Source organism: Chionomys nivalis, chromosome 9 (assembly GCF_950005125.1).
Source record: "Chionomys nivalis chromosome 9, mChiNiv1.1, whole genome shotgun sequence".
Taxonomy (NCBI): domain Eukaryota; kingdom Metazoa; phylum Chordata; class Mammalia; order Rodentia; family Cricetidae; genus Chionomys; species Chionomys nivalis.
Genome location: NC_080094.1, coordinates 68403277 through 68428368, shown reverse-complemented (window position 1 = coordinate 68428368; position 25092 = coordinate 68403277). Strand labels below are relative to the sequence as shown.

Below are 25092 nucleotides of genomic sequence, written 5' to 3'. Positions count from 1 at the left end.
GTTTGTCTGATAGAACTATACAACTGGGAGGCTAAATAGATTGCCATTTCAGACAGGTGTTGTATTTCAAACACCAGGAGCCTGTCTCAAGATATACACTCCCTTCCAAGTCATTACATCTCTCAGAATAGACTCTACTTAACTATTATTTCAGTTCCCATCTCATTAAATTCTTCTTTTTCATAAATGTATTTATCTTTGCTATTTTAAAAAAGGAAAGGAATTATTTATGATCAGGAACAGTATTAGTTCTCCAAGAGAAGCTAAGTTTTTTTAATTGTTTTTAGAATTTATTTTATTTTTATTTTTACTTATGTGTCTGTGTGTGATTGTGTGCTATGTGCGTAAGGGTCTAGAGGAGGTCAGAAGAAGGAGTTGTGTCCTCTGGACCTAGAGTTACAAGTGCTTGTGAGTTGCTTACTATGGGTGTTGAGTATCAAACTTGCTTTATTTTAAGAGCAGTAAGCACTCTTAACCACCGGGCCATCTTTCCAGCTCCATAATCTAGTATTTTTGAGGGTTTTCTCCTTGCCAGGTTTTTCAGGCTGTTTTTTTATGCCCCAAGAATTAGTAGTTATTTCAGACCCACGTTAGCAAATGTGTTTCATTCATCGGGTGATTTGTCACAAAAATTCATACGTGTTTCACAATACTCTGGAAACATACCTGAAACTGCTCGTGAAGTCTGCCCCTCTAGAACAATAGTTTTCATTGGGCAGCATAACCTTTTATTCTGTTACATTGGTGTTTCAGATGGCAAAACAGGAGATTGTCACTGGAGTCTAGACTTTACTGTGTAGCCTGCAAAAGAAGTAGTATTGTTTGTAAGTTTAAATTAGTATAAGCAAATATTTGGTTAGATTATATGGACCCATTTTATTTTTTAGAGTTGTAAAGGACTGTTGAACTTTGTAGCTAGGGTATTTTATTTTTGAGAAAGGGTCGCTCGTGACTCAGCATGGCCTCTCATAGCAGAGGTTGGCCAGGAATTCTTGTTCTTCCTGCCTTCACTTTCAGATTTTTGTCAAACACAACCTCTTTTCTGAACCTAAGAATCTTGTTTATTTAATATCTCTGCATAAATGGATAGTGTTTATCTCAATCTTAGTATTTTCAAAACTAAAATCCTTATTTTGTGGCCCAGTACTCAATAGTTGCCGCCCTCTACATCTTAGCTGTAGCAAACATCCAATTTTCTGCGAGTCATAAGTTTTGGACTCATCTGTGAGTCTTCCTCTTCACCCTTCTGTCAAATCCATTAGAAAGTTGTGGTTATAACTTGTAAGAATAATCAGATTCAGATTGTGTCTTGACACTGTCATTGTGCTCATGTCCATGCAAGACAAGCTTTGCTGCTGTTGAAGTGATTCTGGACTGCCATCTTTAGATGGCATCTTCCCATGTTCTTGCTTTCCTCCTCCTCCATGGGGTATTCCCCAGACAGTAACTGAATCGATGCTTTTAGCTAATTCAGAGCATCTGTCATCCCTCTGCTGAAAGACCCTCAGGTTCCCTTTCATGATAAAGTTGATTGGCCTCAGCGATGCCTACAAAGCCCACCATTCCATCCCATGCTGCTTTTCTTGTAATTAAAGCTTTATTGGAACATAGTGATGCTCCTTTATTTATATAGTCTGTTTTCACCTTTACCAGGATAGTAGAATTGAATAGTTGACAGAGACCATATTGTGCAAGACTTCAGCTATTTGCTCTCTGAGTCTTAGCAGAAGTTTGCTCATGCCTACTCTAGATACAGGTTTTAGTGTCAAAGAACTCTTGATTGTTGATGATTCTCCCGTATGCAACTATAATTTGACATTTGTTAGCTACTATCAGAATACTTGTTTTTTTTGTTGTTTTTTTTTTTATTATTATTATTTTTTAAGACAGGGTCTCACTAAGCATGGTGGTGGCTCCTGCATATAAACTCTGCACTTCAGAGGTAAAGGCAGGAAGTTGAAGGTCATCCTTGGCTATATAGAAGGATCAAGGCCAGCTTGGAATACATGAGACCCTTTCTCAAACAGTAAAAAAAAAATACAATAATAATGACCCTCCTCATTCCTCCAAAGACATGGGCTTATATAGCCTCAGCTAATATTGAGCTTGTTTTGTAGCAAAGGTTAGTCTCAAAACTCCTGATTCTTCTGCCAACACATCCTGTCTTAGTTAGGATTTCTATTGCTGTAAAGAGATACCATGACTGCTGTGGAACAATGGTCTATACCCTGCCAATTGTATTTTAATAAAATACTGATTGGCCAGTAACCAGACAAAATGTATAGGAGGAACACCGGACTCGAATAATCACATAGAATCCATATTAATTACAAAACTGTTTGGCCTATTAGCTCAGACTTCTTATTAACTAACTTTTACATCTTAAATTAACCCATTTCTATTAATATATGTATCACCATGAGGCTGTGGCTTTCTGGTAAAGCTCCAGTGTCTGTCTCCCTGACTTCGCCTACTCTCTCTCTCTGTATTTTTTTTCCAGCCTGGCTTTATTCTGCCTTGCCATTGGCTAAAGAAGCTTTTTTAACCAATAGTAATAAAACATTCAAAGCATACAGAGGGGAATCCCACATCAGTGCAGGCAAGAAGAAGTGATCTGATTTATTGGGTGTGACTTGAGCATACATGAGACCTCAAAACTCGTTTCCACAGTGACACATTTCCTCCTATAAGACCACACTTTACTATAGCAAGGCCATACCTCTCAATAACGCCACTCCCTTTTGGGGCCATATTTTTTTTAAACCATGACACATCTCACATGTAAGAATTTTAGACATGTACCACACTACACCTGGATGTTTTCAAAATGTTTGAAGGCTGGAAAAATATATCCATTGAGTAGGTCTGTGTTCTCATTCTTTTCACTTTTAATCTAGTGATTTTTTTTAATTATTAGTTTTTATTGTGGAAATGGATGATACAGCTTTCAGAAGTGTAGCTTCTCTTGTAGCTTATAACATCATATGCATTAGTCTTGACATGGTCTAATCTTTATAGAATACTTAAGAGCTGGGCTGCTCAACTCTGTGCTTAGCCACCTCACAGAATGACAGGTGGAATTTGAGAATATTAGAATTCTTTTTACTGTCTGTCAGAACAAAGTGCTGATTAAATACTTGCCTAACTAACTCAATTTGGTTTGGTTTTAAGGTTTAGGACTTTTAATAAACACACCAAAATTCACATGACTCTGAATTGAGTTATATTTTATTTTATTTATCCATTCATTTCTTTATTTAATGTCTGATTACTGAATTTGGTTTAAATTACTTAGAAAGAGATGGTGAAATTGAATTCTGTAGGACCTACATTTTGAAGGAAGGCTTGATGCCTTAGAAAGGCTTTGGTGGATGTGTTACCTGTGGTTTATAAACTTGTCCTTTAGCTGTATACTTCTGTTTTCAGTAGTTCATTATAAAACTATGAATTCTTTTCACATCTTTAAAAATATTATTACAGAGAGAGAGAGAGAGAGAGAGAGAGAGAGAGAGAGAGAGAGAGAATGTGTGTGTAGGTGAAAGGATAGCTTGTAGGAGTCAGTTCTGATTCTACCACATGGGTTTTGGGGATGAAACTCAGCCCAGGAGCTGGTGCCCATATCATCATTTTATTTTATTTTTAAATCTTTCAAACAAAGCTTCAACTTCTCAACCATAGTGTGTGCTTACATATATTTATAGAAATATCAGTATATTTCTGAGACTGTGACCTAGAGAGCTTTTGCTGCTATTAATTTTTTTAAATATTTATGTACTTTCACATTTAGTTTAAAAAACCCATAAAAAACAAAAGAGGCAAAACTTTTTGGTTGTCTTTGATACTATAGATTCCAGTATTGTACACAGAGGGCAAATCCTCACCAAATTGTAATGTAAATGTTAAAAAATAAATAAAAAAGGTTTGAGTGATGGAGGTTGAATAAGGAATGTAATGTTGCTTGTATCTTTCTTTATCAAATTTAGGACATGGTAATATCATTTTTGTTAGTGGGAGAAATAAAAGAAAGAATTCTGTGTTTCAGAAAAACTAATTAAATGCTTGATGCCTTGGTGGGATCGTGTTAGGACTTGGAAATGCAACCACGCAACAGGAGGAAAGCTGCTTTGTGGAACACTAGGAAATGTTTAAATCAAACTAGCTGACAACCTGCAGAATAGCCTCACTAGCTAGACAGCACTGGAAAGTGGCCACTTTATATAGCTAACATTAATAGTCCTTTAATGCAGATTGTGTGTTTAGGATACAGTTGAGATCTCTGAGTGGCCTAATGCTATGCTCCTGTTTGTTTAAGTTTCATTTACCTTTGCTAAAAGTCACAACCATCTGGTCTTGTATTACCAGTTGTATTATAAACAAAAAAAGTACTTCTGTGTTGGGAGAGAACTCATCAGATGAAAGGGCTTGTTCATTATAACTTGCTGATACACTAAATCCTATGTCATTTAGATAGAAGGACTCCCTAATAATGTCACTTACTACACTATATCTAAGCAAGGGACTTGTTGTTTTGCAAACTCAAGTGATAAAAGCTGTACTACACATCCATTTCTCAGCAACGGTTCCAGGTCATCAGTCATAGCATGCTACTGATGCTTTAGTTGCAGCTGGTATGGAGGGGTATGTTTACTCTTTTGCTAAAGTGAAATTCACTACGGAGATGATGTGGCTCTTTCATCCTATAGCTAATACAGTTCAGAAGATAAATATGACTAATAGTTCACTAGTCTGGAGTGTTTTCCCTTAGATGTTAATAGTAAAGAATCATCTTTTAGACCTCTCCATTTCAGTGTTTCCAGTGCCTTCTCTGAACACTTTCAAAATATTTTGAATTTAGTTTGCTAACATATTGTTTTAGAGTTTTGTTTTCTAGTACTATTCTTATACATCTGTAAATATGTTTGTGAAGATCAGCATTTGTGTTTAAAGAGTAGAAAGCTGTTCTGAAATTAATACATATTGATCACTAGGATTGTTTCTTGATTCATAGTTAGACAGTAGTAATACGATTGGTGAAAATTTAGAGAAGCCTAATCCAGTGCAGTGATGTTTGTTTCAGTGAAAATGCCTCAAAACACAGCAACAAAACCTCATCCAGTCCCATAATTCCCATGATTTGCAATTTTGTACTCGCAAAACTTTGATTCTAAGTAATTTGAAGAATTTTTTTAGAGTTGTGTTTTGATGAATAAGACACAAGTAGGAGTGTCTATCAAAAACAAGCACACAAAGTGCCTTTGTAAAGGATGCATAAGTAATGTCAATACAACAGACCTACATAGTTACCTTTAATCATTTCTACTTTTAGAGAATGGACTTTTTCCTACTGGTGGCCTTTGGTTTCATAAATTTGTTTACTACATAAATCCTCCCATGAAACAGTTATGCCTAGTCAGGAAAGAGTGGAAGTCAGGAAAGAGTGACAGAAGTGCGTCTGTAACAAACTCATACATAGCTGAGGTTGGCTTTGGAAAGAGTTCAGTGAAGTGACTAGAATACAAGTAGAAATGGTCAGCAGCTAAGAGCACTGGCTGCTCTTGCAAAAGACCAGCACCAACATGGTGGTTCACAACCATCTCTAACATCATTTCCAGGGAGTCCAGTGCTATCTTCTGGACTCTGCAGACACTAGGCACACACGTAGTACACACACACATAACATACACGAAGGCAAAACACAATTAAATCTAAGATTAAAAAATCTCTCTGTGTGTCTCTCTTTGTTTCTCTCTGTGTGTCTCTGTCAAGAGTACAGCTGCCAGGTGTGGTTGTGAACATCTCATTTGCAGCCAGCCTGCTCTACATACATAGTTAGTTCCGGGCCAGCCGGGGCTATCTGGAGAGACTCTTTCTCACCCCACACACCACCAGAAAGCACCTAAAATCAGGAGCATATTTGCATGTATATTTTTTACAGTGTGCATTTGATTTGCCAACTATCTAAAAATTTTTGGAAAGTACAAGAAACTCACTCCTTAGTACTTATTGCTGTATTCTCCTAACTCAGAAATGCCCTGTATTACATTGTTTTGTTGGGTTTTGTATTTTAGTTTTTGATACAGTGCCTCACTGTAGTTCAGACTGGTCTGGAACTCATTTTGTGGCCTGGACTAGCTTAGAAACTATGGCAATTCTCCTTCATCTCCCATATGCCAGGAGGTCGTTGCCACCATGCCCAGCGGGAACAATGTGGTTGGAAAATCACTTTGTTTCTGTAGACGGCCTTACATGGCTCCATTTTTGAACTGTAAGTCACAGTTAAGCAGGAGAATACACTTTAGTTACATAGCAGTGTAAATATTTGACTCAACACTGCTTACTTGAAAGACAATAACAAAAATTTATGGCTAATTGTTAGAATTAAAGACATCTTACAAGTGTACATTCATCATTCATCATGTGGAGTTGTTTTTTGTTGTTGGTTGTTTTTTCTCCTGGCAAGGAAGTAAGCATTATATTTCCCTAGATATAAAATGGACATTTAAAAACCGTTGTTTAAACTGAAATGCTTCTGAGACCAACGTCCCTTGCTGTATCACTCCTGTATCACTGCTTTCATGAAGTGTGCGTTTTCCTGTATATCACAGGAAGAAAAACTTGTGCAAAGAAGAATTTCTAAAGAATCACCTTCTTCTGCCTTCATGTTTTTAATGCACTGTTTAGAAGATCCGTAAGCCATAGATAGGGCCAATGTATTAACTGCACCATTACTTGTAAACTGTAAGATCTGTAGTAAATAAGGTGTTAACTTGAAAACAACCATTTCTCAGGATTTTTTGTTCTTAAAACATTTTAAAAGTCAACATACAATATCTTACTTTTTAGTCAAAAAAAATTTAAAATTAGTGTTCTTTGCTTAATCAAATAAATGAGTGACCCCAATTTAGTAGATGTGTTATTTGATATTTTAAGCTCTCATTAGATGTCACTTGAATCAAGAAAGGTACCACCTGTGGCTTGCCTTGTAAAGCTGCCTGTGATGAATGGACACCCGCAGGCCAGGAGGCAATTACATTTGTGGCTTGTGCTAAAAAGGAGACACCTCACTAGACTCCAGGGAGCACAGCAGAGAAGTGCAGGCTTAGGAAGGAAGCGTGGCAGACCTACAACAGTCTCAAAAGAAAAGTAGCCTGACTTAGAAAGTATTAATTATGGGAAACAACACAGACAAATAAATAGAATTTAGAATTTGTGAAGCATTGTTTATTAGAATCTTTTCTAACCCTAGTTATAAGGCTGTCTTAGCTTTAAACATAAATGTATATTACTCTGCCATCTCTCCCTGTTCATACTTCAGTATAGGGTTGCTGTAAACTTGTTTCTCAATGTGGTTTCATATAACTGTAGTTTTATTTGCACTCATCAAAGCAGCAGAGGTCTGTTGTATGGGTTGGAAGCTAGCCTGCTCTCCCTGTAGTACCAGAGACCAAAAACATAAAAAAAAATCAGTAAAGCTGTCCCTGTACAAAGCTTGCATTATACAGACAGTGTTCCCTTTTGAATAGCAGGCTGAGGGCTGAAGAAAGGGCTCAGTGACTCAGAGTTCACAGTGGTCTGTCATTCCAGCTCCAGGGGATCTGATGCCCAGTTCTGTTCTCCCTGAGCACCTGTATGCATGTGTGCATACAGACCAACATGCAGACTAAAACAGATAAATACGCATACATTAAAAATAAATCCTTAACATTATCAGGCTGCTGGGCATGGTGATGTACTTCTTTGATCTCAGCACTTGGGAAGCAGAGACAGGGAGATCTCTTTCGATTCTGGAGTCTGCCTGTTTTTTAGTAGTGAGTCCTAGTCCAACCAAGGCTACTTAGTGAGACCCCATGTCATTAAACAAACAAAGCAAAAACAAAGCGTTAACAAAGTTAAACTGGGCATGATGGTAGATGGTGCACACCTGTAATCCAGCACTTTGAAGGTTGAAGGAGAGGATTGTGAGTTCAAGGACAGCCTGGGATACATAGTGACATACTATCCGGAAAAAAAAAAATAAAGGACAAGTATCACAAAAAGTAAAGCAGTTTAAGATATACATGCATACATATGTATATATATATATATATTTTAGATTTCTAGGTATTACATGCTGTTATTAAAAATGTAAAATTTGAGACAAAGAGAATGACTCTATACTTTATACAAACAGCCCTGAAAGTTACTTTCCCATTGACTCAGTTGTAGAAATCTTTCCATTAGTTTATTCTTTACTATTATATTTTGGGTTTTGTATTTTAATCATCTGTCTGTTATTATATAAATTAATTATATTTTATTTAGCCTCTGCTTACTGAGAAACATTTATATTACTGCCAATTTTGAGACATTGTATCATAGTGGACATCCTTATTAGTATATAGTATTATGCTGAGTGTGCAAATCTTTTTTTATAGATGTTTGATAGGGATAAAATGGAGCTGATGCAGAGGTGTATGTCTTTAATCCCATCACTTGAAAGTCAGATTAGAAGGAACTCTGTGAGTTCAAGATCTAGTCTATATAGCAAGTTCCAGGACAGTTAAAGCTACATAGTGAGAGCCTATCTCAAAACCAAACAAAAAATGGAGCATGTGACAGAGGGAACTGGAGGAGATCCAAAGTGGAAATGTCAAAGCATACTTTACCATATAGCTGTTAGTCTTCACCAAAGTCATTCTTTTCTTTCTTTTCTCTTCTCCTTTTTTTTTTTTTTTTTTTTTTTTGGCGGGGGGAGGGAGGACAGGATTTCTGTATGTTGGCCTGGCTGTCCTGGAACTCACCCTGTACTTGTATGAGTGCTGGAATTAAAGGTGTGTGCCACCACCTTCCAGCAACCCATTCTCCTCTTATTGGTATGAAACCTCCTTTAAAACATGTGATTTAAAAATATAGGTATTTTAGGCTGGGGAGAACAAGCGTGAGTTTGAACCCCATCAACCAGTCACCCATGTGAAAATCTTGAGTGACTGTGGTGCCTGTAACCCCCGCACTCTAGGCACAGAGATAGAAGGATCACTAGGAACTAACTGGCGTCCAGCCTAGCTCCAGGCTCAGGAACCACCTCGTAAGGGAATAAGGTAGAAAGTGATTGAGAAGGACACCTGATGTTGTCTTCTGACCTCCATACACACATGGGCATGCACACATGATCACACATACACCCCCCCCAACACATACACCAAGTTATTAATTGACACACCTGCTCCTGGGAACAATGGAGAAGTGGTAGTTGAATTGCCTTTCTACCATAGAGCAATAGAAGACGGACAAAACATGAGAAGAGCTGTGTTCATACACTGCTCGGGAGGTTATAAAAGACTGATCTCTAAGAGAAAGAACAGAATAAACGTATTTGCCCTTATTTGTGCCTTTTTGGTTGTTTTGTTTTTAAGATAGGGTTTCATGTAGCATAGGCTGACCTTGGACTCTGACCCAAAAATGACCTTGAATTTATGATCTTCCCAAGTGCTGGTATTATAGGTGTGCATTACCATCCTCCACATGTGTGGTTTTGTAGCTAGAACCCAGGGCTCGGGGGGCATGCTAGACAACTATTGTGCTGACTGAGCTATAACCCCAACCCTTCAACTCTATCATCATGAAAGCACTGTTGGTTTTAATGGCTAGCTGAGGAATTAGGGTTAGGGTGCTTAAGTGTTAAACTTTATAATTCACATTACCAGGAAGGCAGGAGCTAGAAAAAGATCAGCAGAGATCTATATTTATAGTCCCTTGGTTGACAGCTAAATACTAAATTGTGCCTATTTGCAGTGAAATTTAATAATAAAGCAAAGGCTATAAGGGTCAATTCCTAGAACTTACACAAAACCAAAAGACACTTGTGCTTCCTAAGCCAGTGTGGACAAGTCATCATCCAGTAGAGACCTGGAAAGATTATTGTGCCGTAGTCATACAGTGAGAAGGAATTCCTCTCAGCAGCTTGGAAATAAGACTTGCCATGAATAAGCTAGTCTGCAGCTGCCATATCCCCTTCAGAATGGTACTCTAAAGACTGGAAGCAAATCCATTCATCAGAGGCAGTCTGGCTAAGTCACAAATCTCTAGTTCCATGAACAAGCAGTACAAGGCAACCCACACTCAGAAGTACATCATGTAACTGGGTAACTAGGCCCAGAAAAGACATAGGTGATGGAATTAGCAAAGTTCTCTAAAATAACAATTCTAGAGCCGGGCGGTGGTGGCGCACGCCTTTAATCCCAGCACTTGGGAGGCAGAGGCAGGCGGATCTCTGTGAGTTCGAGACCAGCCTGGTCTACAAGAGCTAGTTCCAGGACAGGCTCCAAAACCACAGAGAAACCCTGTCTCGAAAAACCAAAAAAAAAAAAAAAAAAACTAATTGTTTTCAAGAAACCATATGAAACATGAACATAATGAGGGAAAATGTTAAATAAACAAATGAAATTCTTCATGTCTGAAATTCTTCCACTTGAATTTGACAGCAGAACTGCAGCTGTAAAATATCAATAATTTAAAAATATCTCTCAAAATAGATAAAGTCAAGATATTTTCACACAGAACTTGGAGAGAACTTTTAAAGAAAGTTGAAAAATTCCTTGCAAATAGGCTTGCAAGAGGATGGTTCTCAAACTGAAAGATAAAGGAGCTGTTCTTTATATAATAATATAAACAACACCAGCAATGAACATGTTTGCTTATACATAAGATATAGTATTTATTATCTTTTGTAGGACTTGGAACTAAACCAGGGCCTCACATGCTAGGCAGACCCTTTACCATTGAGCTGTATCAACAGTCTGGTTGTGTTCTTATTTTTAAAATGAACTCAGTACCACACTTGTAGACCTTATGGCCCCATTGAAATTGTATGCATAAATACAAAACAACATTTTAAAATTAGTAGCTTTTCTGATTACTAAAAGGAACTTGCCGAAAACGGAAATCAGAAAATTAGTCCTATTGAAAACAGCTTTAGAAACAAAAACTACAAATAACCAACATCTACTGAAATACTTAGTAATGGTCTTAACCAAGATAGATAATTTTACACTGAAAAATTCAAATTCCTGAGTGCATTGAGGAAAACAGGAATATGATGAACAATCCTCCCATTCTCAAGGATCAACACAGAAAAGCAATCTCCATCAGATTTGTGATACCTTTTTACAGAAACATAAAAGGTAACCTTGTAGTTCATATAGAAACAAATTCCTCAGTAGTCTAGGCAAACATGAGCAAAAAGAACAGTGCTGGAAGTTACTACATCACCTATTTCACGTTGCACTGCAGAACCATATTGGCAAACTGAGCATGGTACCGGTTCAAAGACAGACATGGGGATTAGTGGGATACAAGAGAGGACCAAGTTCCAAACCTGTGCACCTATAACCACCTGATTTCTCTTTAATTACTTCTTTTTACTAAAATACCAAAAGCATTTTTTCCAAAAAAATGGTATTGGGAAAACTGGGTAGCCATTTGCAGAAGAACAATGCTAGATTACCAAAGCCCCCTGAAAATGCTTGATAACCCCATCTCCTGCACAATAGTCAGTTCACAGTGCATTAAAGTTTTTCATGTAAGACCTGAAGTTTGGAATGTATTAGTGAAAAAAAAAAACAAACAAACAAACAAAAAAACGCTTGAAGATATAGGCATGGACAAAGTCATTCTGAAACAGACTCCAATAAGTCAGGTAATAATTATCAAGAACTAACAAATGGAACTGCATGATGTTAAAAAACATTTTTAAACAACAAAATACCCAAGCGAAGAGACAGACTACAAAATGGGATAAAATCTGGTAGCTATACATATGACAGAGTATCTAAAGTATATTTTAAAAATCTCAAAAACTATTAATCAAAACAGATAACCCAATCAATAATGAGCTAATAAAATGAAGAGATAATCTTCAAAAAATGAAGTGGAAATGGCCAATCAACATGATAAATTGTTTAACATCTTTAGCCACTAGGGAAACAGAAATTAAAACTACATTGAGTTCCCATCTCACCCCAGTTAGGATGGTTATCATTAAGAAAACAAACGAACAAACAAAAAACAAATATTGGCAAGGATGTGGGAAACAGGGACCATTTTTATACTGCTGATAAGAATGTAGATTAGACTAGCAGCTATTCAAATCATAATGGAAGTTTCTTCAAAGAGCTAGAAATAGGACTATAACATGATCCAGCTATCCGATTTATCCCAAAGCACCCTGAGGCAACCTACTACATTCATGTGTGTTGCATCACAGTTCACAATAGCCAAGTTAATGGAATAAGCCTCTGCATCTGTCAAGAGCTGCATGTATAAAGAACGGTGTATATACAGTTATATTCCAGTATGGAAGAATGAATTCATTTGCTGGGGAAATGTATGCAAGTGGGGATGGCTATATTGACATAAGTCTAATACAGGAAGACAAACATTGTATTTTTTCTTAATTGTGGTCCTAAATTTATTTATACATGCATAAAACTCTGTATATGCTCTTATGTCACACATGCATATGTGTATAAACAAGTTTGGCATGAAAATAAAAGGGAGACTAGTAGAAGGGAGAAGAGTAGTATGCAGGGGGAGGAATTTCAGGAGTGGAGAGGAAGAGCAGATATGATCAAAGTTTATTATATGCTTGAAAGAAATTATCCATAGGAAATCTAACACTATGTACAATGAATATATATATCAATAAAATATGATTGTATATATCCTACATACTATTAAAAGTATCTGAGTATGTCAAGATAAAAGATCCATACTTAAGGGATTTTCCTTTCATAAGAGATGCTCTTGGATTAAAGGGAACATCAGTAATGAATCTGTCTCTTGGGTTATCTATGTTCCATGAAGCATCGAGTCTGAGATTATTCCCTTACTATAAATAGATGCATGTGAGAATTGGACAAACAGGAGCCAGCACATCACATATAGGATGCTACTTTTTCTTTAACATCAGTAACAGTGTGTTCACAATAGTATGTTCTAAAAGATCACATGAAATAAAACATGCATTGTTTTCTTGTTCCTCTTTTATGCCATCCCTTGTGAGCCCAGATCACATCCTCCAAAGGCTCCTGGAGCTACGGGCTGGGTTTCTTTTTTAATTAGCTTTTTCTATTATTTTGTGTGAGTGTTTTGCCTGCATGCATGTCTATGCACCATGTGCATGCCTGGAGCTCATGGAGGCCAGAAGAGGGCATTGGATCTTTGAATCTGGAGTTACAAATAGTGATGAGCAGATGTGGGTGCTAGAATTCAAAACTGTGTCTTCTGCCAGAGCAGCTCTAACCTGGATAACATCTCCAGCCCTCTGTTTCTTCTAGAAGACTATTTTCTGTAATTGTTTTATCCCATATACTGCATTTCTTTGTCTATTTCCAAAGAAACATGTCACAACTATGACAGAAGTAGGTCATTCTGTGTGAAGGGAAGGTCTACTTACGAATACCTACCTCTAGCAAATACTTGAGGCCCCACTCTGGTTGAGGTGCTTTATGGAATTGAACTCACATGTTTATAAAATAAAATAAACAACATACAGGTAAGAGGTAAATATTTAATATATAAATGTATAAGCATGCAGGACATGCTGTAAAAACTACAAACATTGTGAGAGATCACAGCTCGCTAATATAGGCAGGTCTATATTATATTACATGAGAAACACTTGGAGGTTGGCAGGAAAGCTGAGGTCATGAGGACCATTGTATGTAAAGCAGGTGCAAACACTGCTGAACTGAATGAAATACAACCAGGAAACAAATGTCTAGAATAAACTTCTGCCAATTAAACCAAAGAAATGTAGTGGGAAGCACAGTGAAACACTTCAGCAATATGACATAGCAAAGAACGTTGTAGTTCTTTTGTTTGTTTTTCCTGGCTTGTTTATTGAGGGGGAGGGTGTTGGGGAATGAATGCAGTGTCTCATATATGCTAGTGGCAGTACTCTGCCACTAAGCTATAGCCAGAGGCCTTACATTGTCGTCTAAATACATGAAAAGAGATTTGGCCGCACTCAAAATTGCAGAGGGGAGAGTATCTGCCTCCATCCTGATGCAGTGATCTGAGCTCAATTCTTATAATTCACAAGGGGGAAAAAGAGCACTGACTCTTTCAAGTTGTCCTTCAACCTCCATAGGCACTCCTTGGTGTGCACCGTAGAAGTCATTTTTTTGAAACTAAGACAAAAGCAAATAAAAATGCTTTCTTATTTCTTACAGTTAGGTTGACAAAAATTTAATGACAAGGGTAACAGAAAGTAATAACAAAAACTGAAATCATAACATTAATACCTCTTGTTTATTTTGTCATAAACAATGAAAAGAGAGTCTAGGGAGGTAGCTCACTTTTCTACTTAGCCATATTACACTTAATTGCCTTGTCAATCAGTTTGTGGTATAGGTACTAGACATGTTAGTACCTCTAGTACCTGAAACTAGTTCCTCTAATCAAGATATCTTATGAAAATGAAATTAAAATTTAAATGCTTGTAAGAATATACAAAAGAAATGTGATACAAAAAAATAAAATTACACTGAACATCCTATTAAGCCCTACCAAAAGTAATGCAATCTTCCCAATATATTGCTTTAGTCTGGTTAATGAATCAACTTTTCTTGCGTAACAAAAACTATAAAATTGGGCTGGAGAGATGGCTCAGAGGTTAAGAGCATTGTCTGCTCTTCCAAAGGTCCTGAGTTCAATTCCCAGCAACACATGGTGGCTCACAACCATCTGTAATAGGGTCTGGTGCCCTCTTCTGGCCTGCAGGCGTACACACAGACACAATATTGTATAATAAATAAAGAAATAAATATTTTAAAAAAACTATAAAATAATAGCATAAAAAGGTGGTTTACAGATTGCTGCCAGAAAGCACTAAGTTTATATTGAATTGATATTAGTGGGGGAATGTCTCATATAGAAGGAATGCATTTTTGAAAGGTATCACCTTCTTAATTGAGCAAACACTTAAAACTTTTTACCAGTTTATACAAAGAAGTTATCTTTTTATTTTATTAGAAGGTCACTGTCATTAATTTGCAATTGATGGTTTTATAATAGGTCCTTCTGGTTCTTGATGGTTATTATCAACATATAAGGCAGTGACGATATGGCCTGTACAAAGGCAGGACAGGGGTCTTAATTAGAACTCTGACAAGCCCACCGCAATAAAATGATGAGATTATCCATAATTGATGTCACAATCCATTACCACTTAGTTCATCATGAGCGTTCTAATGGGTCTGGCCTTGGAACTGGCCTCGGGATGTTGCTGACTGGCTGCCCTGCTTATGCTGTTATTACAACAGGAAGGCACATTTTCAGTCAGAAGCCTAATGACCTCTTTTGAAGTCTATTAAATTAATGACACTGCCACAGTGTTTTCATTTCTTACAATCTTAGTTTGAGGTTTCTACAAACTAATGTTTGGGAACCATATAATAAAGAGATTTTGTAAAATATGGAAACCTTTGATATTTATTCAATAAGAAATGAACAAAAATAGCAATTCTTGTGACACATATAAAGGAAGACTTTAGGATATATGCTCTACTTCCAAATGTAGTCTTCTCTACATAGTGTCTGTGTAGCCCAAGCTAGCTTTGAAGTTATGACCCCTGAATGTGAGGGATTCTAGGTACATACCACAGTGCTGGGCCTTTAAGGATGTATTTTTAGTGGCAGATCCTCTGTTGAGGTTTTCTTGTTTCTAAAGGGCCTGATTGTTTTTACTAATCCCAGGTGCCAACAGGTCATGTTTGGTTAGAAGGTGACAACTTACAGAATTCTACAGACTCCAGGTACTACGGACCTATTCCATATGGACTAATACGAGGACGGATCTTCTTTAAGGTATGCTTTAATGCCTAAAATGCCAGTTTTATTCTCTGGGTCAAGGGGTAGTCTCTCAAATTAAACTTTGAAATCCATGGGCTGCTAAATTGACTTAACTGGTGCAGTGACTACATTTGATGGCCATTTTTTTTTTTTTTTTTTTTTTTTTTTTTGGTTTTTCGAGACAGGGTTTCTCTGTGGCTTTGGAGCCTGTCCTGGAACTAGCTCTGTAGACCAGGCTGGTCTTTGATGGCCATTTTTTAAGAGCTATGGACAAAATAGTATCCTCGCCCCTGCCTGCTCCTATGGGAAATAACAGAAGATTTTAGAATAATATCCAGACTAAACTAGCGGTAGCCTGGGGAGCCTTTGAGTTTATAGAAATCAAATTCTGTCATGTGACTTTTACAGCCGTAGTCAGAAGATGGCGTTTCAACAAGTATTTCTACAACAGCAGCCCAGGCTTCGTCTACTTAGGATGCAGGTAGACCGCGTCAAATACAGCAAACCATAGGCAGGCATATAGCTGTGATGAATATATATGCCTTGGATGACATTGCCCAGTCTTCAGTGGTTCTTCCATTATTGACTGATGTAATTTTGTTTTGAGACAGAATCTTACTCTGTATTCCAGGCTGGCCTTAAGCTCTCCACCCTGTCTCTGTCTCATAAGTGTTAGTGTCGTGGGTGTGGATTACAGGTGTGTGTCACCACATCTGCTCCCCCTTTATCAAAAGGCAAGTATATAATGTTCAGAATTCTTTTTGGGGGGCGAGGGGAGGTTTGAAATGGGGTTTCTCTGTAACTTCGGAGCCTGTCCTGGAAACTAGCTCTTGTAGACCAGGCTGGCCTTGAACTCACAGAGATCCACCAGCCTCTGCCTCCCAAGTGCTAGGATTAAAGGCATGTGCCACCACCACCTGACTAGAATTCTTTTATACCTAAACAGATGCCATATTCAAACAGCTTTTTAAAAGTATCAGGTACCATAGGCTGGTAGTGTAAATTATTTGAGAATGGTAAAAGAAGACATGACTTCACAAATCTATACGGATACACTAAACAAACATGGTTTCCGGTACTATGTTTGAATGTTCCAGGCTACATAGAGAAGTTTATTTTCAGAGTAGCCTATGAAGAAAATGCACTGTATTATCTCACAGAGAGAACAGGAAAAGAGAACTTCAAGATGATAAAGAAGTTTCATTTATTATCTTCCACTGTATTTTCATTTTACAGATTTGGCCTTTCAGTGATTTTGGATTTCTGCGTGACAGCCCAAATGGCAACAGATTTTCTGATGATTAGCAAGCATTTACTTTTTCGACTTGATTATTGTCTCCTATTCAAATGAATTTATTACTGCAGCTGAAACCATGAACTTACAAATAAACTATTTGCTACTCAGTTTTATTTTTGTTTTTAAGAGTAAACATCACATTCTGCAATATACATTGACTAAAAGTATTTAGGTATAAATCCCAAACAAGTTTTCCTTCTGAATTTTATGATATCAAAATATCTTGGATGAGAAATCTTTTTTTTTTAATATTTATTTATTATGTATACAATATTCTGTCTGTGTGTCTGCCTGCAGGCAGGAAGAGGGCACCAGACCCCATTACAGATGGTTGTGAGCCACCATGTGGTTGCTGGGAATTGAACTCAGGACCTTTGGAAGAGCAGACAATGCTCTTAACCTCTGAGCCATCTCTCCAGCCCCTTGGATGAGAAATCTTAACCTCATATTTGAATTTTGGTGGTGCTTGTAAATGACAGCAATCTGTTCTCAAGTGTGCCTCCTATGTCAGCTGTCTCCACCGAAGTCTGAGATTACGCATTCCCAGTCTGTGCTCTCCTGACAGCACCAAGACAGCAAGTTAGACAGAAATCAAAGGTGCTCCATAGGGCCTCGGTGTTTGTCACATGCATTCTGATGTACACTGTAAACAAAACGTTACGTGAAAGAGGCCACCCGGGGATGACATCCAGACTCTGTTGCAGTCAGTGAGCACTCACGGTAAAATCACCTTCGCCACACCACTGAGGAAAGGAATGGCTCCACAGTCCTAAATGGAGGCAATTAAAAGTCAATCTGAATGTCAAGTTTTTAAAGTTTTCTCCTCCTAATTTCCATCTGAAGTTAAGATAAGCTGTTAACGAGCTTTAGACACCCAGGGCCAGAATTAGAGTCACGTTTTCTAACACTTGGTCTTCTTTACCAGCTTTCAAATAACCTCTGAGTGATCATAGCCAGCCTTGTTTAGGGCAGAGCTGGGCTCGCACTTTGTTCACAAAATCCTAATCTTATGTAAATGCCTGTGAATGTGAAATAGATATACAATAGGCTACAACTTCAGTGACTCAGAGCACTATCTTCTACATCAACTTCCTAATTAGAGACAGCAAGATGGTCCAGCAGGCAAAGGCACTCACCACAAGCCTGAGGACCCAAATAGGACCTCTGGGACCCACATGGAGAAAGAAGAGAAAAATCAACTCCTCACAGACTCACTTATTGTCCTGTGCCCTACACACACACACACACACACACAAGCACATGCATTGTAAAGATTAAAACAAAAAACAAAACCCTTAGTAACTATAAAGAATAAACTGTAAAAAATAAAAACAAACTATATAAAAATAAATACTTTATTATTTTGTACCAAGGAGAAAACAAAAGTTAGATAAAAATTCAGAAATATAATCCAAGTCCTTTTTGTGATATCCTGTAATATATATATATATATATATATATATATATATATATATATAATACTGAATTAATTTGTTAATCTGAAGTGCTTTTTGCTTGAAGATCTTATATTATCTTGGCAATTTATACATGTAGTAAAAAAGCATCTGTTTCCTTGAGGCCCAAGTGGCCTCTGGACCATGCTGACTTAAAGGATTGTAGGAATACACAGTTCAGTGCTGATGAAGGAGTTCCACAATCAGTGAACACGTATCACAAGAAATTAAGTTCACTTCTTCCACTTCATCCTTGGAGACAGTGTATTTTCCCCCACATCGGCAGCTCAGAGAGAAAGACCCATCATCTGAAAAGAAAACAGGAATAATGCCTCAAATGTTTACAGTCACCTACTTTGCTAAAACCATTCAAAATATAGAACATGATCCAGAGAACTGTAAAATGAAACAAAGAAGCCAGGCACAGATAAAAATAAACAGAGCTGGAAAGATTCTCTTGTACAGGAACAGTCTTTCCAAACTTATCTATTATTAAACAGTCTCTATCAGTTGTGGTGATGGACTGGTTCACTGTATTCAGTATTCACGGATGGGGATAGAGCAAAGGATGCTGAGAATAGTCTTTGAAATTTTTAGTTTTCTTAAGAATTCTGCAAATTTTATATACTCAGCAATGCATTTAAGATGTTACAGTGAGGATAAAAGGGGCACAGTACTTGCTGAAGTCTCTCCTGGAGAAGGGGGCTACCTCAAGCTGTCCATGTCATTCTACAATCAGGTGATTCAAATACAATACTATATGAAGTGTTTGCTTTTGTTTGATTTTTCCTGAGTTATGTAACTGTTTGCTTTGTAGTTAAAATTTAAGTACCATAGGAATATTACATAAAAAAAGTACAACTGATACCGTGTTTTTTAAATTTTACTTTGTACTTTTAAAGTGTATTACATTTGTGTTTGTGTGTGTGTATACATGTATACACTCATATCCATATGACACGGTATGAGTGTGAAGGTCAGAGAAAAACTTGGGGGAGCCAGTTCTCCCCTTCCACCACGTGGGTTCGGGGACAACTCAGGTTGTCAGGCTTGACAACAAGTGCCGTTATTTGTTGAACTCTTTTGCCAGATCCTTAAATTTTATTTGTAAATCCAGTTATGCTATGTAGCATAGGATGGCCTTGAACTCTAGTGATCCTGACTCAGCCTCTGGGTGCCAGAATTGCAGGCATGTAGCTGCACACCTGCTGGTAGTGGTGGAGATGGGAAGTTTAGATGCTACTGTCTGTCCTCGGAATGCAAACCTCTGAACCCAGGACTGCTCTAGTTCACTCTCTCTGGGAAGTATTACAGTTCTCAGAACTCAGCAGGTCAGAATCGACTTCACTGCGCCCACAACTTACAGAGACAAATGACGTTCCAGTGGGCACAGGACACTACAGCTGACGCTCAAAGTCCACTACATTTAGAGCTCACTCTGCGGGAAGAGGGAGGGAGAGGCAAAAATAAGATTCAGCTGCCTTGTGCTTCTGCTGTATAAAATGAAGTGGTGGAAAAATGGGCAATGAAGCCAACTTTATGAGCTGTCATATCCAAAAGGAAAACATAAATCTCTTCTCACTTTTTATCTTTTATCACAGTGTGTTTTCTCCATAAACAAATAATTTCATTTTGAACTTAGAAATGCAAATATCAGCGGGCATGGTTGTACATGACTTTACTCCCAGCACTCTGGAGGCAGAGGCAGGTGGATCTCTGAGTTCAAGGCTTGGTCTACAAAGTGAGTTCCAGGACAGCCAAGGCTACACAAGGAAACCCTATCTCAGTAAACCAAAAGAAAAAAAAATGTAAACGTCTCCCCTGTTTAAACCAGCATATATATAGCATGTTTCAAAGTCAATAGATGATTATCTAAAATTGATTTTCTTTAAAATTTATTATTATTACTGTTATTATTGTATTGTGCATGTGCCATGCCATGTGCGTAGAGGTGAGAAGATAAAGTACACGTGTTGGTTCTTCCACCATGCAGGGCTCAGATCTGTTAAGCCGCCTTTTCTCTTTTCCTTTTTGCTCTTGCTGTCTTCTTCCATTTATTTAGTTGGTTGGTTGTTTGTTCATCTATTTTTGGTTTGTTTGAGACAGGGTCTTACTGAATAGCCTTGAACTCTGCAATATTCCTGCCTTAGCCTCCTAAGTGTTGGGATGACAGGTTGTGGTGACCCAAGCTTTTAATCCTAGTACTTGGGAAACAGAGGCAGGTGGGTCTCAGTAAGTCTGAAGCCAGCCTGGTATACATAGTGAGCTCCAGGACAGCCAGATGTACATAGTGAGACCCTGTCTCAAAAAGTAAAGAAGCCACCATACCTGGCTTTGCTACTGGACTTTTCTTTCTTTCTTTCTTTCTTTCTTTCTTTCTTTCTTTCTTTCTTTCTTTCTTTCTTTCTTTCTTTCTCGGCATATATATTTATTGTATAAATATTATATATTATATAACATTATAATCCATATAAAATATGGATTATTTTATATATATATAAATATATATATGCCATTAGGTATCCTAAAGTAAGTCCCCACAGCACATACCTTTACTACCTTGACGTTGGAGTCCCCTGTGTGCTGCGATTAACATTACAAATAAAGAAACTGCTTTGGCCTGTTGATAGGACAGAACTTAGGTAGGCGGGGAGTGGGGTGGGGACTAAATGGCATGCTGAGAGAAAGGAGGCAGAGTCAGGAACACCATGGAGCTACCAGAGACAGTGCTGGGAGTTTTACCTGGTAATCCACTGCTACATGGCGATACACAGATGAATAGAAATAGGTTAAATGAATGTAAGAGTTAGCCAACAAGAAGCTAGAACTAATGGGCCAAGCATTGATTTAATTAGTATGGTTTCTCTATGATTTTGGGTGTAAGCTAGCCGGGCGGCCGGGAAGAACAAGCAGCCCTTCCAGCAACACTACCTCAATGAACACAAGCAATCTGAGGTGACACATTTCATAAGTACAGAAGGCACCATAGGCCACCTGGGAGTTCATCTTCACATCCTGCTGAAATTTCTTATCTTCACTGAAGTCTTAATGCAGTATTTTTATATAAACCATTTTAGATGTAGTCATCAAAATCACCATGCAAAGCTTAGCTCCAATGTCCCAGTATTTCCAGAGACATGTTTTCAGCATAAGAAAATGCACTGTTGGGCCATGTCTCTCATGTGCACACTCACGACTTCTCCTTTGTTGGATCTTCACCACCCGAGGCCATTGTGAAAATGACCCTGAAGGATTAAAACTGCCCTCCTGATAGGCCTTTATTAGCTTCATATGCTAATACTGCTTTTTCTAACCATACAGTTAGTTTCAAAACTATATTAGTTTTTAATACTCCTGTCAGAATCCAGACTTCATACAGATATTGCTCATTTTTCTCAGAAGGGTAAGGATAATGTCCATCTTTATAACTTAATTTAAATGAGTACCAAAGATACTCTGTTTTAATCATCCCCTTTCTCCTCTTGGCAGTAATGGGGATTAATCAAGGGCCTCACGCATGTTAGGTAAGCGCTGTGGCAATGTGCCATAGCCCCAGGCTGAGCTATCGAAGATTATGCAGTTTATGGTAGTTTCTTATTGAGTCATTGTCCACGGCTAGGGTTCTGTTGATGTTTTTACTAGAAAGATGATTTTAGGGGAGGCTTGGGAAATAACTAAGTGGGTAGAGTGCTTACTGCATACCAGGAGGATTTGAGTTTAATCCCCAGCACCCACATAAAGGCCAGCTGTGGTTGCACATACCCATAACCCCTGTATTGGTGGATCAGGAGAGAGTGGAAACACGTAGACACAGATTAACCAATCGGAGAACTGGACTCAGTGAAAAGACTCAAAAAATAATGTGGAGAAGCAACTGAGAGAACATTCTACCATCAACCTGTGGCCGGCATGTGAGCAACTGCACCTCCCCCTCCCACAATGACCCAGGGGAAGGCATCCTTCTGACAATCCTTGGTGTGATCTCCTCTTCTGTGCTGGCTTTACTATGTGGGAATTTCCACTTGTATCAGAGAATCCATGTAGTTATTGACTGAACCACCAATCCATGTTTTGAATTTAAAATAAAATTTTAGACTGGGCATGGTGAGACATGTCTGTAATTCTGGCACTTGATGGAAGAGAGCGGGAGGATCAGGAGTTCAGGGTTTTCCACCTCTGTCTTGCCAGTATGACACTAATATGGATTACATGAGACCCTCCCTTAAGAAAACAAAAGAAAATTAAATAAAATCTTAAAACTACTTAATCAAAATGCTCAAATATCAATGAAAAAATGACAAAAATCAGCTTTTAATAATTTTATGCTATTAGACAACATTAGCAAGCAAAGTATAAACTACATCAAGAACTAATTTTTAATGAGCAAATAAACATCTAATGATTAATAAAGACTCAAACTATATTTTTTTAAAAATTAAATTTGTAACCAGTCTATGGTAGTGCACGTTTTTTAATCCTAGCACTTGGGAGGCAGAGGCAGGCATTTGAGGCCAGCCTGGTCTACAGAAGGAGTTCTGGGACAGCCAGGGCTGTTACACAGAGAAACCCTGTCTTGAGAAACAAAACAAAACAAAAAAAAAAAAAAAAAAAAGAAAATTAAATTTGTTTATGTATATATGGATATTTTGTCTGCATGAATGTCTGAGTACCACATGTGTGCAGTGCCTGCAGGAGTCAGGCTAAAACCCCTGGAACTGGAACACAGACACCTGTGAGCTGCCACATGGGTGCTGGGAATTGAACCCATGTCTTCTGCAAAAGCAGCCAGTGCTCTGAACCAGTGAAACATCTAAATGCAAGCCAAGAGTATATATACTCCTGCCCCCAAAGTATATTTTTTAAAAATATATTTAGTTGGACAAATCTCAAATAATGGTTACATTCTAGTGTGTCTCTCCAGAAGTTAGCAATGAAGAACAGGCCACTCTTGCTTCCACAGAAGTTATCCCTCCTCTTATTACAAGGAAGACACAGAACTCTGGTTATCCATGGTAAATATGAGCATACCCCAGAATTTCATGTGGGTGGCTAAACACAGAGTGGTTCTCTAGGCAAAGACACGATTCCTCTTCTAAGTCAGTAATGCTTATGCTCTCTTCATAGATTACTATGTAAGCAATTTGCCACGAAAAATGAAGCTTGGTTTCAAGAAGGGTGGCTGAGTCTATAACAGCACTACATTCACTAGTGAGTTTCTATTAGCCCTGAGGGGAACTGAACCCTAAGCTGAAAAACAAATTGACAGAGTTAAGAGTAGACACAAAATTCTAAGAACTAGTAATTGTATTTTCCCAGAGAAGTACTGAAGTATAATGGTCATGGCTTCCACTTAATAAGTGGTGTTTCCTAATTTAATAATGTGCAACCAGAACAATTTCAAAGAACAGAAGAATGTGGGAATTATATTGGTTAATGCAATTTTAATATTCTAGTAAAAGAAAATGGAAAGAAGACATGACTTTATGGAAGGCAAGGAGAGCAAGAGATTTTTCTTAAGGACAATCAAACAGATAGTGTTAGGAAAGTCCTAGGATAACAGTGTGCAGTGGCTTGTGCCTGTAGTCCTGGCTTTCAGAAGCTCAAGGTCATTCTAAGCTAACAGTTATTTTCAGATGAGATGAGATCAGGCTACACATGAGGCCTTGGCTCAGATAAAAGCAGACAGTCAAAGAGAGGGCAAAGAAAAACAACAAGCTCTTTTAAAGCAGAAGGCCTGGACATTAAAAGGCCTCTCGTATCAGTTTCTGATCCATATAGGGCAAAAAGAAATTCTGACAGGAACTTACTTTGTCAGCATGAAGAATATTATAATTTTTTAATTTTTTCTTTAATCTCATTACAGATAATAATGCAAAAATTAAAGCAGTAAAAAATGAAAGAGAAACATTTATATACTTAATTGGAATAGAAAATAATGAGAAATAGGTCATATAATAGTTCAATAAGCAAAGTTGATAATACCAGGCCCAACAAAGATGTACAAAGGTAAAGCTCTCTCTTGATAGATAGATAGATAGATAGATAGATAGATAGATAGATAGATAGATAGATAGATAGAGATAATATAAATAAATATAAATCCTAATATTTCTCTTCAGTGTGGATACAACAAAATAAACTAAAATCCAACCTTTGTTCCAGGACATTTCTTCAAGGTAGACTTGTGTGTCTATTGGCCCCATACTTCTTAGTTCAGCTTCTGTAGAATACAAAATGAGACAATTTGATAATGAGGAATCCTGATAATTCATCTCCAGTATGGCCATTCAAACCCATATTATGAACTGTTTTCAAACTAGCTTAATGCTTTTGACATCAGCACAAAGGCAGAGAGCCCATGTCCACCAGGTACAGAAGAAAGTCCATAAAAGAACAATAGCAAGCCAGAAGGACAGGCCACATAAGGAATAGAACTGACCAACACCTTGATCTTGAACTTTTCAGCCTCCAGAACCATGAGAAATAAATTCTGCTCAGCTACGCGGCAGC

General features: G+C 37.7%; 2 protein-coding genes across 4 annotated transcripts in view; one reads left to right on the top strand and one right to left on the bottom strand.

Annotated features, from left to right (window-relative positions):
• Immp1l (inner mitochondrial membrane peptidase subunit 1) overlaps positions 1-25092 on the top strand; it is a 64386-nt gene that overhangs the window by 28559 nt on the left and 10735 nt on the right. For 2 of the 3 annotated variants that reach the window (XM_057781579.1, XM_057781580.1), the window contains exon 7: positions 15736-15846. In XM_057781579.1, coding sequence (XP_057637562.1) covers positions 15736-15846 — 111 coding nt within the window. Of the gene's footprint in view, positions 1-15735; positions 15847-17067; positions 17307-25092 lie in introns of those variants that run through there. The other variant, XM_057781581.1, reaches the window with a different exon arrangement.
• Positions 18628-25092, bottom strand: part of Dnajc24 (DnaJ heat shock protein family (Hsp40) member C24) — a 40716-nt gene continuing 34251 nt past the window's right edge. The window contains exons 4-5 of the mRNA XM_057781582.1: positions 24734-24802; positions 18628-18890 (exon numbers count right to left, since the gene is read on the bottom strand). Of these exons, the coding sequence (XP_057637565.1) occupies positions 18760-18890; positions 24734-24802 (200 nt within the window). The 3' untranslated portion in view covers positions 18628-18759. The remainder of the gene's footprint in view (positions 18891-24733; positions 24803-25092) is intronic.